The 18005-nt window shown below is 39.6% G+C and overlaps 3 protein-coding genes across 3 annotated transcripts in view; 2 read left to right on the top strand and 1 right to left on the bottom strand.

Moving 5' to 3' along the window:
* The window catches only part of LOC122790075, a 3577-nt gene extending 1580 nt beyond the window's left edge, over positions 1-1997 (top strand). Inside the window, exon 2 of the mRNA XM_044057637.1 lies at positions 1-1997. This exon is cut by the window's left edge and continues 1455 nt beyond it. Coding sequence (XP_043913572.1) covers positions 1-733 — 733 coding nt within the window. The 3' untranslated portion in view covers positions 734-1997.
* LOC122790076 (BTB/POZ domain-containing protein KCTD12-like) lies at positions 1423-4858 on the bottom strand. Its single transcript, XM_044057638.1, has 2 exons — positions 4700-4858; positions 1423-3430 (listed from the first exon to the last, which is right to left on the bottom strand). Exon 2 carries the CDS (start codon positions 3129-3131, stop codon positions 2274-2276), a length of 858 nt encoding a protein of 285 aa, XP_043913573.1. The 5' UTR covers positions 3132-3430; positions 4700-4858; the 3' UTR covers positions 1423-2273.
* Positions 4492-18005, top strand: part of LOC122789783 (trichohyalin-like) — a 42512-nt gene continuing 28998 nt past the window's right edge. Inside the window, 1 exon segment of the mRNA XM_044057224.1 lies at positions 4492-4562. Within this exon segment, the coding sequence (XP_043913159.1) occupies positions 4492-4562 (71 nt within the window).

Here is an 18005-nt window from a genome sequence, read left to right as displayed (position 1 = left end):
GTACGTGAACCTTATTAGTCCTACATGTACATCAGCTGTGTACGTGACCCACAACCTTATTAGTCCTACATGTACATCAGCTGTGTACGTGAACCTTATTAGTCCTACATGTACATCAGCTGTGTATGTGAACCTTATTAGTCCTACATGTACATCAGCTGTGTACGTGACCCACAACCTTATTAGTCCTACATGTACATCAGCTGTGTACGTGAACCTTATTAGTCCTACATGTACATCAGCTGTGTATGTGAACCTTATTAGTCCTACATGTACATCCGCTGTGTACGTGAACCTTATTAGTCCTATGTACGTGAACCTTATTAGTCCTACATGTACATCAGCTGTGTACGTGACCCACAACCTTATTAGTCCTACATGTACATCAGCTGTGTACGTGAACCTTATTAGTCCTACATGTACATCAGCTGTGCACGTGACCCACAACCTTATTAGTCCTACATGTATATCAGCTGTTTACGTGAGCCACAACCTTATTAGTCCTACATGTACATCAGCTGTGTACGTGACCCACAACCTTATTAGTCCTACATGTACATCAGCTGTGTACGTGACCCACAACCTTATTAGTCCTACATGTACATCAGCTGTGTACGTGAACCTTATTAGTCCTACATATACATCAGCTGTGTACGTGAACCTTATTAGTCCTACATGTACATCAGCTGTTTATGTGAACCTTATTAGTCCTACATGTACATCAGCTGTATAGGTGAACCTTATTAGTCCTACATGTAAATCAGCTGTATACGTGACCCACAACCTTATTAGTCCTACATGTACATCGGCTGTGTATGTGACCCACAACCTTATTAGTCTTACATGTACATCAGCTGTGTACGTGAACCTTATTAGTCCTACATGTACATCAGCTGTGTATGTGACCCACAACCTTATTAGTCCTACATGTACATCAGTTGTATACGTGACTCACAACCCAGGCAAATTGTATTGTTTTCTCTAAGTAAGTAAAGGAAAGATAAGTGACATGTCATTAAACAGAGGTAAAACACTACTGGTTGGATACTCAGACTATCCAGTTTCCCCTTTTTATCCATATACTTTTGACAATTCCCTTTTCTGAGTTCTACTGTACCATGGATTTCTGCCAATTTGCAGCAATCACACTGAAGATGCGTGTCAGAAATGCATGTGAAATCAACAGCAGTGCATCTAAATTAACAAATCTCACACATATAAACAAAATAAACTAAACACGTCAAATTAGCTATATTTCATATAATAATACTAATAATAATAATAATAATAATAATAGAGCTGAACTTCAATCTAAGAAATCATAGAAACAGCAGTAGGAGTTCATGCAGCAGTTCGTTTATCAGGGCAGGCCCTTCCAAGAAACCGCCATCAACTTTTAATGTGCACATAACAGACTACGAAAATGTTAACAATCATTTATTTGCAATTACCAATTTGTCAGGCTTTACTACAAATGACATGCAGCCTTAAGCAACCTACCTACTTTGCACATTCATAAAATTGCAAGCCATCTTACTTTTATGAGCTGCAAGTACCAGGTACTGGTTTACTGGTTTTAGGATTGAAAATACAGATGTTCATGTATTCATTGATTTGTTCAAAAATGGTTCTTACTAAAGGACTATAGCAAGGTTTGACTTGCTGCAGTACTGCAGTGACACCCTCACACACTCCACCAAAGTTACCCAGAGAAAAAGGTAGTGTTAATTTAAAACCCAGTAACAGATGTTTAGCTTAAAGGAAAAACAAAACAGCATGTGAACACAGTCTGTGAACTGTTGCATGTCTCTGTATTTACTACTGACTTTACAAACAAATGAAGGAATACACGCAGAAAAGGAAGATCACAGGAGAAAAAGTAGGGGTGCACATTTAATTGTCTTAGCAAATTGTAATGTGCATGGAAATAAAAGATTTTTGCTATAAGTCATACAGTTATGCAACACTTTTCTGAAACTGTTAAAAAATCTATGAAACTCAAACAGGAGTAAGTTAAATATAGCAAAACTCCTGTATGTCAATTTATCAACAATAAGCATCATTTTTATAGAACTGAGATTGTTCCATTTTATATGGCATTCTATATCCACTGGAGGCAGAGTATTAACAAGGCTGAAAGTATCAGAGCACTAAATCACAGTTTACAACTATAAATTAGAGTGACAAAACAGCAATAGGATCAGTCAAAAAGGGTCTGTTTCTAAATACAGCCATGTTGGAAGTGCAGAGCAGCGCTTAGAGTTGCTAAGCATTCACTCACGGTAAAAAACATACTCCGTGTAAGAGGTCCAGATCTTATCATCCGTCTGTTCATGTGCAAAAGCACATGTGCCAGTAGAATTACAGGCAACCATGTGAAAACCAGCATCTGAGAGTTTATCAAAGGCTTGCTCCAAAAATGTGAACTTCAGGTAATACCTGGAAGTATACCTTTCTGGTGGGCGATCAGGATCTCTACTCTCATTCAGTGTATCACCGAAGACTTCCTTGGCAAGTGATGTCTTGCCACACACCATGATACGTGCCACTCTTCTGAATTTGGCATCTGTGTGGCTCTCTCTGCCAAGAGTATAAGAACCTCGGTATCCTACAGTAATGAACCCAGACCTTCTTATTTCTAAATTGGTTCCTGGGGCACTTGTAGCAGATATACCAACTCCAGGCAAAGAAATGCTGCGAAATGTGTCCAGACTTGGAGATGTTTCCTCTGGATCACTCTGACATGGATCTTCTCCTATTGAATTTTGTTTGCTGATCTTCGGTGCCAACAGTTTTACTAGCTCTGGGAGGATGAAATAATCTGCTTCACGCAGCAACCGGCTTCTTTCAGGGAAATGATCTGGCAACACCAGTTGCTGATCTCGCATGTAGTCTAGGATGTAACGGAATAAAAACCCATCCCGGTCCACAAAAAACCTTCCCTTGCTGTCACGGGCTAAAGCCTTAACTTTTTTCTGACTGAACATTTCCCAAAGTAAGGATCCAGGAATGCTTACCAGAGTGGAATATCGGGTTATATATACTTGCCCTCCTACATTCAGTTCAATTATCTCTGGAAAAGCATGTTCCTCAGCAGATATTTTACAGCCGGTGCTGACTGCCAGAGCCATGAGTTAGGCAATACAGGGGCGATCCTTTTCAAATGAAACCATGCAACAGTTTCTTTTACAGCAGTGGAATATGCAAACACATAAAAGATGCTCACTACAGAATACTGCAAATAAATAATGCCAGTAATTTAGTTGGCAAAATAGTTGTCCAGCTATACAGGAGCTTCACGACCTCAGCAGGGTCTGCTTGGGTGAGACAGCAGTGCGGAGCACAATGCACCAGAATAAACACTGTTTTGTGTTACTTGGTGCATTTCCAGCTTCAGCAAGACATTCAGATTCTTCTGTTTTCATGAAAACTACGGAATAAGAAATACATAAATAAGTCAATCTAAGGTGTGAAAAACGTCTTTATAAAATAACAAATCTGAAAACAGAATCAGATTACATTAATTGTACGTGCATGCCTTCTAAAATATATTTTACACTTTGAACCTCTCAAAAACATTTAAAATCAACTCACTGTATTTTCTTCTTTTTGTTATTAATATTATATCATGCTCTTGAGTTTAACAAACATATATCCAAAAACAAGTGCTGAACAGTGATTTACATTGCAGGACCCTTAAAGTCTTTACAGACAACTTGCTACTACAAAATACTGCTCTCATAAAAATGAAAAAAACTGGATACTGAGAAAAGATCTATAGAATAAACGTTTATACATACGGCAGGTCAGCAGGCATTTAGAAATGTGACACAACACTGCAACTGGTGCGGCAACATTGGGATACGAAAAGATGTTAAATTCCAGACGGAAGTGTCCTAACAAGACCATTTAATTCAGTTTGTAATTAAATTTATTTGCAATAAATAAAAAAGTTAATGTGGCATTCAGACGAAATCTGAAATACATGTCTCTACAAGTTAAGAAATCAAAATGGGGGAAAGAGGAAGTCTTTTCTTGGGGGGGGGGGGGTGGCAAACAAGGGAAAAAGTAAAATATACCTTAAGTGGTAAGCAACAATCGTAGCTCAAACGAGCTACTTGCAATGCGATGGTATACCGTGTTTTGTGATATTCCCATGTAAACATCCTTAAATATATATCGGACGAAAAACATTGCAACCCTACTATAACCCATCAGAGGCTCACCATCAAAATAAGTTGCCCAATGATAAAAACCGGGGCTTGTATGGGAGAATAAACACCTGCTTCGACAAAGGCTGCCCACTGCAGGCAGAATATTTTCTCAAAGCGGATCCTACTCAGTAAACAGTACCTGCACAGCGGTCAGTCAGCACCTCAGCAGCAAACTGACCGCCTCCAGTGTGCAGGCTGGTAATGCAGACCACCGGTATGCATACGGCATGCCTCCAGTGTGCGGGCTGGTAATGCAGACCACCGGTATGCATACGGCATGCCTCCAGTGTGCGGGCTGGTAATGCAGAGCACCGTTAGGCATACGGCATGCCTCCAGTGTGCAGTCTGGTAATGCAGAGCACCGTTAGGCTTTCGGCTTGCCTCCAGTGTGCAGTTTAGTAATGGAGAGCAGCATTAGCTCACTCCCCAGTGAGGCGGCGGAATGCACCGCATACCTCCATACTACCATCCTCACTTTTCCTTACCTGAGTGGCTCACAAAAGCTGCAGTGCCAAACTCTCCTGCTTTTCTTCAGTGATTATTGATCCAGTGGAAGAGGCTGATGGTGTATAGACAGTTGCAGTGCGCCTGCTGCAGCCTTTGCATCTGAACAAGCCAGCTTTGCAGGGACAAGCTGAAATACTACAAACTGACAGCTTCGCGAGCCTGGCATAAATCACGAACCAATCATGGGACACGTTCCCTGGTGACACGCCCACCGTACCACCTTTAAGGCGTTACCAGTGTGGAGTTCCGTGACGGCGCTGTTCGTGCGTCGTCTTTCCCTGCTACTCATAGCAGCGAGGAGTGCGATTGGTGCACTCGTATGGGGAGGAGACTAACATTGCGTTCGGTGGTGGGCTCTATGCAATAGTTTAGCTCCGGTGTAAAAGGGGGGGGGGTCTCGGTGGTACACGCCTTTATTACTTCAGAACATACCATGCAGGTGTACCTTATTACAGGAACACATACCTCTCAGCTGTACAGATATTTGCAGACTGTCCAGATTTTGCAACATATTTCTATCATTTTTTTTCATAAAATTGTGTGTTTTTCTTGAAAATCGGTGAGTGAAGTCAGAAAATAATGACAGACATTTGAGTTTCAGACTTCATATCCTTCAGAAAACCCATGCTAATGTAAAATCTGTCATTCTGTCAACTTTCTAAGTTTGTAAGAGCAATATTTAAACGGTGTCCCTATTTTAGGCCTCCCCCCATTATTTATGGCTTTGTCCAGATTTCTTCCTCTAAGAAGTTGATAGGTATGTTTAGGATGTTAAAAAAGATCGTGTTCCTCGAAGTTCCACATTGAAAGGGTCTGTCATACATTCAGTCTTAGGAATTTTTTAACTGATATCAGAAGTAAATGGAAAAGAGCAATATTAATTTATTAAAACATCTTTTTTATCAGTAAAACCAACATGCCCTTCCTAGCTGAAGCTGTTATTAAGCTGTTAGGATATGTTCCACATTTTGTCCATTTGTTCCACTTTATGTGTGCTAGTGTTCCTCATTTTGGAGATGCACGGTTGAGAGCTATTACTTTAGAAAATGCATATTATTTCGGTTCCACTTCTAAGCATCGAAATTTCAAAACATCGAAGTTCAGATCATCAAGACCAGAACATCGAATTTTGAAACATCGAAGGTTTGAAAGGGAAGAAAAAGGTAAGTGTAGGTGGGAGAATGTTTGTGTTTTTGCAGGGCACCAAGATGCCCTGCATACTGTGTGTGTCTATGTGCCATCTGTGTGATGGCACTACAGATAGGGTACGGAAAATATCCCGTTTAGCGCTTCTGCATATAGCGCTAAATGGGAGATTTCCCTTTACTCCACTATAATGTGGTCTCGGAGTTGGAATATTAAAGTAGGGGGGTGTGGGGGTGCAGCCCCCCCCCCACATGGGGGGTGCAGGGGGGCATACAATTGTTAAAATGTTTTTTTTTTTTTTTTTGGTTACACTTGTAACATTCGATGTTTCAAAATTCGATGTTCTGGTCTTGATGATCTGAACTTCAATGTTTTGAAATTTCGATGGTTAAAAGTGGAACAATTATTTCACATTTTTTTACACTGTCAGTGTCACACATTAATAGTATTCCTGTTTTAAAAGTGTCCCTGATTATTTCTGGATTTGTCCCTGATTAGCTGAGTCTGGCAGCTCAGTGGGGTTTGCTACAACATATGCAACCAGTGGACATTGTCAACATTCACAACCAAGTGCTACTGCAAAATTACAACTAGGGTTTTGCAGGGCATACCTCTCGAGTGTACCTCATGAGCATGAATGTTCCTCAGTTTGAATCCAGTTCATGTTGCTCCTTGTTGACATCAGAAAGGCCTCTCACACATTCTGTATTAGGAATATTTTAACAGATGTGTAGGATAAATCATATGATTTACAGAATCATATTAATTCTTCAAAAGAGCATCTTATAAGTAAGTAACACATTTTAAATATCTTATGAGCTTTCTAGTTGAAGTTATTAGTAGGCTGTTAGTAAGTGTTCCACATTTTCCTCATTTGTTCCTCAGGTTGCAGATGGAAGGTTCAGAGCTATGTTCCAAAGACACCTTCTTGGTAGCTGACCCTTTTCATTGAAAATGCCCCCCATTGCATCACATGAGCCCCCTGTCTTTGTGCAGCAAAGCACTTCTGTACCTCATTAATTCTTCATTAAAATCTTACATTTTCTATTTTCCACCTTGTTCTACACTGAGATGTTCTACACATCAAGTATTCTTAAAAAATATTGAATTATCACTTATGACATTTCAATCATAGTTATATAAATTAAAAGAAACCATATTGACATATTTTCAGTTGCAAACCTTATATATCACATATAATCTTCTATACAGCCATTATCAGTCAAGCATTTCATAGCTCATTTAATTCCTGCCTTCTCTTAAACCTCATTCCTCTTCCAAAATATTATTCCGCATGTATTGTTCCAACAATTCCCATTTTTCATATGTAATTTGACATACACTTTTCTAAAAATCCCACTTCCAGTTCTTTTACATCTGTTACCATAGGGTCTATATTAAAATGTTTGCAGCTCACAATGTCAACTCTGAAATGTTCGACACCAAAATGTTGAACTATGAAAAAAGTGAACGGCCATATACCCAATTTCTTTCCAATGGAAAGAAATTGGTTGGCCAAACAACAACGGCACACATAAACTAACTATATATTCTAACTCCAAGATCACACTACACTCAGAGAAATGGCAGGTGTCAGAGAACGGCCAACTGATTTCTTTCCGTTGGAAAGAAATGGGGTATATGGCAGTTCGCTATTATCGTAGTTCGACATTTCGGTGTCAAACATTTCAGAGTCGACATTGTGAGCTGTCGACAATTTAATATAGATGCTTACCATATACTTCTAATATGGTTGGTTTAGACTCTAATTTCCATTTTCTAGTAACTGCTTTTTTGGCAGCCACCAGAATTAAACTCGGCAAGGCCTTGCCATGTCTAAGGAATTCAGAGCCTGTATCACAGCTCAAAAATCATTTCCTTTGTTATATCTATTTGCTCACCCAGTATTGCTGGCAAAGTAGTCTGCAGGCAGTTTTTAAAGTCTGCCAACTCATTAAACTCCCAAAAAATATGATCACAATTACCCTTTTTATTTCCCATCACACCAGCATCTACAATCCACCTGAAAAAAATGGAGTCTGCTTGGGGTATAAAAATGCCTGTTCAAACACTTCCAAGCAAAATCCTAAATCTTCTAGACTTTGATGTATATTTGGTAGCCATACATATATATTTTATATACCATATTAGAAGTATATGGTAAGCAAAACTCCAACTTAACAAACAAAAAAGCGTAAATCTAATAGTGATCGATATACCCCCTGGGAACAATATTGAAACTTTAGAGGTCATCTTAAATTGGATAGATAACAACTACCCCCAAGAAACTATTGTCCTGGGTGATGTTAACATTGACTGGAACCAATGCTCCACACAGTCCAACCCTACTTCTTTAAATCTCCACGGTTTCTCTCCGATCGTATCCTCCACCTCCAGACTAGGAACTACTAAACAAAAAGAGAGTATACGAGACTGGGTACTCATCAAGGGACACCCCCAAAAATATACATCTGGGACTCTCCCCAATGATCTTAGTGATCATATGCTCACATATATTATGAAAGAAAAAAACAATTGTGTTAATATGCCGGTCTATAGAACCATCAGAAACAATAAAAACTTTGACCCAATAAAATTTAACATGGAACTCAAATACTGTGACTGGTCAAAACTAAAATTCCTTCCCCTAGCTGATGCAGTCTCATACTTTAACAATACATTCCTTACCATACTTGACTCTCATGCTCCCAAACGGACATCTAGAATCAAAACACAAATAGCACCCTGGCTAACCACAGAGACTAAATCCAAAATAACTAATAGAGACAAAGCATGGGCCAAATGGTGTACTACCAAGTTACCCCTAGATCGTATCAACTTCCAGCAAATAAGAAACGAAACTAAAAAGGTCACCACACTAGATAAAAAAAAAATACTTTCACCATCTGCAACAAAAGCACCAAAACAACCCTCAAAAATTCTGGGCAGGTTTAAACAAACTTCTCCAACCAGGTAAATCCACCACTCCTACCCCAGGAACTCTTTCTGATAAGAACCAAGAAGAAGTAGCCAACAACTTTAATACCTTCTTCACCGAAACCATACAGTCCTTAGCTAACCAACTACCTGCTCCCTCTATCACTCCAAAAAAGACCACATGCAACTCTCTACTGTCTTTTAACCTCCAACCCATATCCACCTCCTTTATTCGATCCCTATTGAAAAAGCTAAAGCCAACTACCCTTTCAGCTGATCTTCTCCCAGCTGGATATCTGCAAATAGCTGTGGATGTCGTAGCCTACCCTATCTCGATCTTAATTAACAGGACTATTACTGAGACCACAATCCCAGCAATATGGAAAATATCCTACATCATACCTCTCCATAAAGGAGGCACATCCACTGAACTCTCAAACTATAGACCAATAGCCATACTATCACCACTTGCCAAAATCATGGAAAAGTGTGTGCATAACCAATTAATGTCCTATCTCATCCAGAACAAACTATTAACCGACTCCCAACATGGATTCAGACCCCATCATAGCACGACCACTGCCCTCCTCTCTTTTACTGAAAAAATAAACATTAACCGAAAAAACAAACATATATCCTCGGCCCTCTTCCTGGACATGTCAAAAGCCTTCGACATGGTAAACCACCAACTACTCCTCCAAACTTTGAAAACCCTTCATCCAGACACACTAGCCCATAACTGGTTTCATGCCTATCTCTCAGACAGACAACAGGCAGTTATGTGGCAAAATAAGCTCTCCTGCCTGCTACCCAACACCATCGGTGTTCCTCAGGGGTCCATATTAGGACCTCTTCTCTTCTCAATATTCATAAATGACCTCCATTCAGTTATCCCTGAAGCCACCTGCATCCAATATGCAGATGACTCAACTCTCATATATTCCAACCCCATCCTAGATAACCTTCTAACAACTACCCAACACAGCTTTACCATAGTTGAAAATTGGCTCACTGACCATCAACCCATCCTAAACCCAAAGAAAACCAAATTACTTCTCTTCTACCCAACTAGCAAAACGCCCATCACACAATTCACTATCCAATCCAATAATGGAACCATTATCTCACCTCCCAACTAACAAAACACCTATCACACAATTCACTATCCAATCCAATAATGGAACCATTATCACACCTCCCAACTAACAAAACACCCATCACACAATTCACTATCCAATCCAATAATGGAACCATTATCTCACCTCCCAACTAACAAAACACCCATCACACAATTCACTATCCAATCCAATAATGGAACCATTATCTCACCTCCCAGCTAACAAAACACCCATCACACAATTCACTATCCAATCCAATAATGGAACCATTATCTCACCTCCCAACTAACAAAACGCCCATCACACAATTCACTATACAATCCAATAATGGAACCATTATCTCACCTCCCAACTAACAAAACTCCTATCACACAATTCACTATCCAATCCAATAATGGAACCATTATCTCACCTCCCAACTAACAAAACGCCCATCACACAATTCACTATACAATCCAATAATGGAACCATTATCTCACCTCCCAACTAACAAAACGTCCATCACACAATTCACTATCCAGTCCAATAATGGAACCATTATCTCACCTCCCAACTAACACAACGCCCATCACACAATTCACTATCCAATCCAATAATGGAACCATTATCTCGCCTCCCAACTAACAAAACACCCATCACACAATTCACTATACAATCCAATAATGGAACCATTATCTCACCTCCCAACTAACAAAACGCCCATCACACAATTCACTATCCAATCCAATAATGGAACCATTATCTCACCTCCCAACTAACAAAACGTCCATCACACAATTCACTATCCAATCCAATAATGGAACCATTATCTCACCTCCCAACTAACAAAACACCTATCACACAATTCACTATCCAATCCAATAATGGAACCATTATCTCACCTCCCAACTAACAAAATGCCTATCACACAATTCACTATCCAATCCAATAATGGAACCATTATCTCACCTCCAAACTAACAAAACGCCCATCACACAATTCACTATCCAATCCAATAATGGAACCATTATCTTACCTCCCAACTAACACAACACCTATCACACAATTCACTACACAATTCAATAATGGAACCATTATCTCACCTCCCAACTAACAAAACTCCTATCACACAATTCACTATCCAATCCAATAATGGAACCATTATGTCACCTCCCAACTAACACAACGCCCATCACACAATTCACTATCCAATCCAATAATGGAACCATTATCTCACCTCCCAACTAACAAAACGCCCATCACACAATTCACTATCCAATCCAATAATGGAACCATTATCTCACCTCCCAACTAACAAAACTCCTATCACACAATTCACTATCCAATCCAATAATGGAACCATTATGTCACCTCCCAACTAACACAACGCCCATCACACAATTCACTATCCAATCCAATAATGGAACCATTATCTCACCTCCCAACTAACAAAACGCCCATCACACAATTCACTATCCAATCCAGTAATGGAACCATTATGTCACCTCCCAACTAACAAAACGCCCATCACACAATTCACTATTCAATCCAATAATGGAACCATTATCTCACCTCCCAACTAACAAAACGCCCATCACACAATTCACTATCCAATCCAATAATGGAACCATTATCTTACCTCCCAACTAACACAACACCTATCACACAATTCACTATCCAATCCAATAATGGGACCATTATCTCACCTCCCAACTAACACAACGCCCATCACACAATTCACTATCCAATCCAATAATGGAACCATTATCTCACCTCCCAACTAACAAAACGCCTATCACACAATTCACTAAACAATCCAATAATGGAACCATTATCTCACCTCCCAACTAACAAAACGCCCATCACACAATTCACTATCCAATCCAATAATGGAACCATTATGTCACCTCCCAGCTAACAAAACACCCATCACACAATTCACTATCCAATCCAATAATGGAACCATTATCTCACCTCCCAGCTAACAAAACTCCTATCACACAATTCACTATCCAATCCAATAATGGAACCATTATGTCACCTCCCAGCTAACAAAACCCCTATCACACAATTCACTATTCAATCCAATAATGGAACCATTATCTCACCTCCCAACTAACAAAACGCCCATCACACAATTCACTATCCAATCCAATAATGGAACCATTATCTCACCTCCCAGCTAACAAAACGCCCATCACACAATTCACTATCCAATCCAATAATGGAACCATTATCTCACCTCCAAACTAACAAAACGCCCATCACACAATTCACTATCCAGTCCAATAATGGAACCATTATCTCACCTCCCAACTAACAAAACACCCATCACACAATTCACTATACAATCCAATAATGGAACCATTATCTCACCTCCCAACTAACACAACACCCATCACACAATTCACTAAACAATCCAATAATGGAACCATTATCTCACCTCCCAACTAACAAAACGCCCATCACACAATTCACTATCCAATCCAATAATGGAACCATTATCTCACCTCCCAGCTAACAAAACTCCTATCACACAATTCACTATCCAATCCAATAATGGAACCATTATGTCACCTCCCAGCTAACAAAACCCCTATCACACAATTCACTATTCAATCCAATAATGGAACCATTATCTCACCTCCCAACTAACAAAACGCCCATCACACAATTCACTATCCAATCCAATAATGGAACCATTATCTCACCTCCCAGCTAACAAAACGCCCATCACACAATTCACTATCCAATCCAATAATGGAACCATTATCTCACCTCCAAACTAACAAAACGCCCATCACACAATTCACTATCCAGTCCAATAATGGAACCATTATCTCACCTCCCAACTAACAAAACACCCATCACACAATTCACTATACAATCCAATAATGGAACCATTATCTCACCTCCCAACTAACACAACACCCATCACACAATTCACTATACAATCCAATAATGGAACCATTATCTCACCTCCCAACTAACAAAACGCCCATCACACAATTCACTATCCAATCCAATAATGGAACCATTATCTCACCTCCCAACTAACAAAACGCCTATCACACAATTCACTATCCAATCCAATAATGGAACCATTATCACACCTCCCAACTAACAAAACACCCATCACACAATTCACTATACAATCCAATAATGGAACCATTATCTCACCTCCCAACAAAACGCCCATCACACAATTCACTATCCAATCCAATAATGGAACCATTATCTCACCTCCCAACTAACAAAACACCCATCACACAATTCACTATCCAATCCAATAATGGAACCATTATCTCACCTCCCAACTAACAAAACGCCTGTCACACAATTCACTATCCAATCCAATAATGGAACCATTATCTCACCTCCCAACTAACAAAACGCCCATCACACAATTCACTATACAATCCAATAATGGAACCATTATCTCACCTTCCAACAAAACGCCCATCACACAATTCACTATCCAATCCAATAATGGAACCATTATCTCACCTCCCAACTAACAAAACACCCATCACACAATTCACTATCCAATCCAATAATGGAACCATTATCTCACCTCCCAACTAACAAAACGCCTGTCACACAATTCACTATCCAATCCAATAATGGAACCATTATCTCACCTCCCAACTAACAAAACGCCCATCACACAATTCACTATACAATCCAATAATGGAACCATTATCTCACCTCCCAACAAAACGCCCATCACACAATTCACTATCCAATCCAATAATGGAACCATTATCTCACCTCCCAACTAACAAAACACCTATCACACAATTCACTATACAATCCAATAATGGAACCATTATCTCACCTCCCAACTAACAAAACGCCTGTCACACAATTCACTATCCAATCCAATAATGGAACCATTATCTCACCTCCCAACTAACAAACCCATCACACAATTCACTATCCAATCCAATAATGGAACCATTATCTCACCTCCCAACTAACAAAACGCCCATCACACAATTCACTATCCAATCCAATAATGGAACCATTATCTCACCTCCCAACTAACAAAACGCCCATCACACAATTCACTATCCAATCCAATAATGGAACCATTATCACACCTCCCAACTAACAAAACGCCCATCACACAATTCACTATCCAGTCCAATAATGGAACCATTATCACACCTCCCAGCTAACAAAACACCCATCACACAATTCACTATCCAATCCAATAATGGAACCATTATCTCACCTCCCAGCTAACAAAACTCCTATCACACAATTCACTATCCAATCCAATAATGGAACCATTATCTCACCTCCCAACTAACAAAACGCCCATCACACAATTCACTATCCAATCCAATAATGGAACCATTATCTCACCTCCCAACTAACAAAATGCCCATCACACAATTCACTATCCAATCCAATAATGGAACCATTATCACACCTCCCAACTAACAAAACGCCCATCACACAATTCACTATCCAGTCCAATAATGGAACCATTATCTCACCTCCCAACTAACAAAACACCCATCACACAATTCACTATCCAATCCAATAATGGAACCATTATCTCACCTCCCAACTAACAAAACGCCCATCACACAATTCACTATCCAATCCAATAATGGAACCATTATCTCACCTCCCAACTAACAAAACACCCATCACACAATTCACTATACAATCCAGTAATGGTACCATTATCTCACCTCCCAACTAACAAAACACCCATCACACAATTCACTATACAATCCAATAATGGAACCATTATCTCACCTCCCAACTAACAAAACACCCATCACACAATTCACTATCCAATCCAATAATGGAACCATTATCTCACCTCCCAACTAACAAAACGCCCATCACACAATTCACTATCCAATCCAATAATGGAACCATTATCACACCTCCCAACTAACAAAACGCCCATCACACAATTCACTATCCAGTCCAATAATGGAACCATTATCTCACCTCCCAACTAACAAAACACCCATCACACAATTCACTATCCAATCCAATAATGGAACCATTATCTCACCTCCCAACTAACAAAACACCCATCACACAATTCACTATTCAATCCAATAATGGAACCATTATCTCACCTCCCAACTAAGAAAACGCCCATCACACAATTCACTATCCAATCCAATAATGGAACCATTATCTCACCTCCCAACTAACAAAACGCCCATCACACAATTCACTATCCAATCCAATAATGGAACCATTATCTCACCTCCCAACTAACAAAACGCCTATCACACAATTCACTATCCAATCCAATAATGGAACCATTATCTCACCTCCCAACTAACACAACACCCATCACACAATTCACTATCCAGTCCAATAATGGAACCATTATCTCACCTCCCAACTAACAAAACGCCCATCACACAATTCACTATCCAATCCAATAATGGAACCATTATCTCACCTCCCAACTAACAAAACGCCCATCACACAATTCACTATCCAATCCAATAATGGAACCATTATCACACCTCCCAACTAACACAACGCCTATCACACAATTCACTATACAATCCAGCAATGGAACCATTATCTCACCTCCCAACTAACACAACACCCATCACACAATTCACTATCCAATCCAATAATGGAACCATTATCTCACCTCCCAACTAACAAAACGCCCATCACACAATTCACTATCCAATCCAATAATGGAACCATTATCTCACCTCCCAACTAACACAACGCCTATCACACAATTCACTATCCAATCCAATAATGGAACCATTATCTCACCTCCAAACTAACAAAACGCCCATCACACAATTCACTATCCAATCCAATAATGGAACCATTATCTCACCTCCCAACTAACACAACGCCTATCACACAATTCACTATCCAATCCAATAATGGAACCATTATCTCCCCTCCCAACTAACAAAACACCTATCACACAATTCACTATACAATCCAATAATGGAACCATTATCTCACCTCCCAACTAACAAAACGCCCATCACACAATTCACTATCCAGTCCAATAATGGAACTATTATCTCACCTCCCAACTAACACAACGCCCATCACACAATTCACTATACAATCCAATAATGGGACCATTATCTCACCTCCCAACTAACAAAACGCCCATCACACAATTCAATATCCAATCCAATAATGGAACCATTATCTCACCTCCCAACTAACAAAACGCCTATCACACAATTCGCTATACAATCCAATAATGGAACCATTATCTCACCTCCCAGCTAACAAAACACCCATCACACAATTCACTATCCAATCCAATAATGGAACCATTATCTCACCTCCCAAGTAACAAAACACCCATCACACAATTCACTATCCAATCCAATAATGGAACCATTATCTCACCTCCCAACTAACAAAACACCTATCACACAATTCACTATCCAATCCAATAATGGAACCATTATCTCACCTCCCAACTAACAAAACGCCCATCACACAATTCACTATCCAATCCAATAATGGAACCATTATCTCACCTCCCAACTAACACAACACCTATCACACAATTCACTATCCAATCCAATAATGGAACCATTATCTCACCTCCCAACTAACAAAACGCCCATCACACAATTCACTATCCAATCCAATAATGGAACCATTATCTCACCTCCGAACTAACAAAACGCCTATCACACAATTCACTATACAATCCAATAATGGAACCATTATCTCACCTCCCAACTAACAAAACGCCCATCACACAATTCACTATCCAATCCAATAATGGAACCATTATCTCACCTCCCAACTAACAAAACGCCCATCACACAATTCACTATCCAGTCCAATAATGGAACCATTATCTCACCTCCGAACTAACAAAACGCCCATCACACAATTCACTATCCAATCCAATAATGGTACCATTATCTCACCTCCCAACTAACAAAACGACCATCACACAATTCACTATCCAATCCAATAATGGAACCATTATCTCACCTCCCAACTAACAAAACGTCCATCACACAATTCACTATCCAATCCAATAATGGAACCATTATCTCGCCTCCCAACTAACAAAACACCCATCACACAATTCACTATACAATCCAATAATGGAACCATTATCTCACCTCCCAACTAACAAAACGCCCATCACACAATTCACTATCCAATCCAATAATGGAACCATTATCTCACCTCCCAACTAACAAAACGCCCATCACACAATTCACTATCCAATCCAATAATGGAACCATTATCTCACCTCCCAACTAACAAAACGCCCATCACACAATTCACTATCCAATCCAATAATGGAACCATTATCTCACCTCCCAGCTAACACAACTCCCATCACACAATTCACTATCCAATCCAATAATGGAACCATTATCTCACCTCCCAGCTAACAAAATGCTTATCACACAATTCACTATCCAATCCAATAATGGAACCATTATCTCACCACCCAACTAACAAAACGCCTATCACACAATTCACTATCCAATCCAATAATGGAACCATTATCTCACCTCCCAACTAACAAAACGCCCATCACACAATTCACTATACAATCCAATAATGGAACCATTATCTCACCTCCCAGCTAACAAAACGCCCATCACACAATTCACTATTCAATCCAATAATGGAACCATTATCTCACCTCCCAACTAACAAAACGCCCATCACACAATTCACTATCCAATCCAATAATGGAACCATTATCTCACCTCCCAACTAACAAAACACCCATCACACAATTCACTAAACAATCCAATAATGGGACCATTATCTCACCTCCCAACTAACACAACGCCCATCACACAAGTCACTATCCAGTCCAATAATGGAACCATTATCTCACCTCCCAACTAACAAAACGCCCATCACACAATTCACTATCCAATCCAATAATGGAACCATTATCTCACCTCCCAACTAACAAAACACCCATCACACAATTCACTATACAATCCAGTAATGGTACCATTATCTCACCTCCCAAATAACAAAACACCCATCACACAATTCACTATACAATCCAATAATGGAACCATTATCTCACCTCCCAACTAACAAAACACCCATCACACAATTCACTACACAATCCAAT

This window comes from Protopterus annectens, chromosome 15.part0 (assembly GCF_019279795.1).
Source record: "Protopterus annectens isolate FY-2018-M chromosome 15.part0, PAN1.0, whole genome shotgun sequence".
In the NCBI taxonomy this organism is placed as follows: Eukaryota; Metazoa; Chordata; order Ceratodontiformes; family Protopteridae; genus Protopterus; species Protopterus annectens.
This window is presented reverse-complemented; position numbering and strand designations above follow the sequence as displayed.

Excerpts from the sequence above, each read along its gene's own strand:
- LOC122790076 (XM_044057638.1), bottom strand. The coding sequence starts at position 3,131 with ATGGCTCTGGCAGTCAGCACCGGCTGTAAAATATCTGCTGAGGAACAT.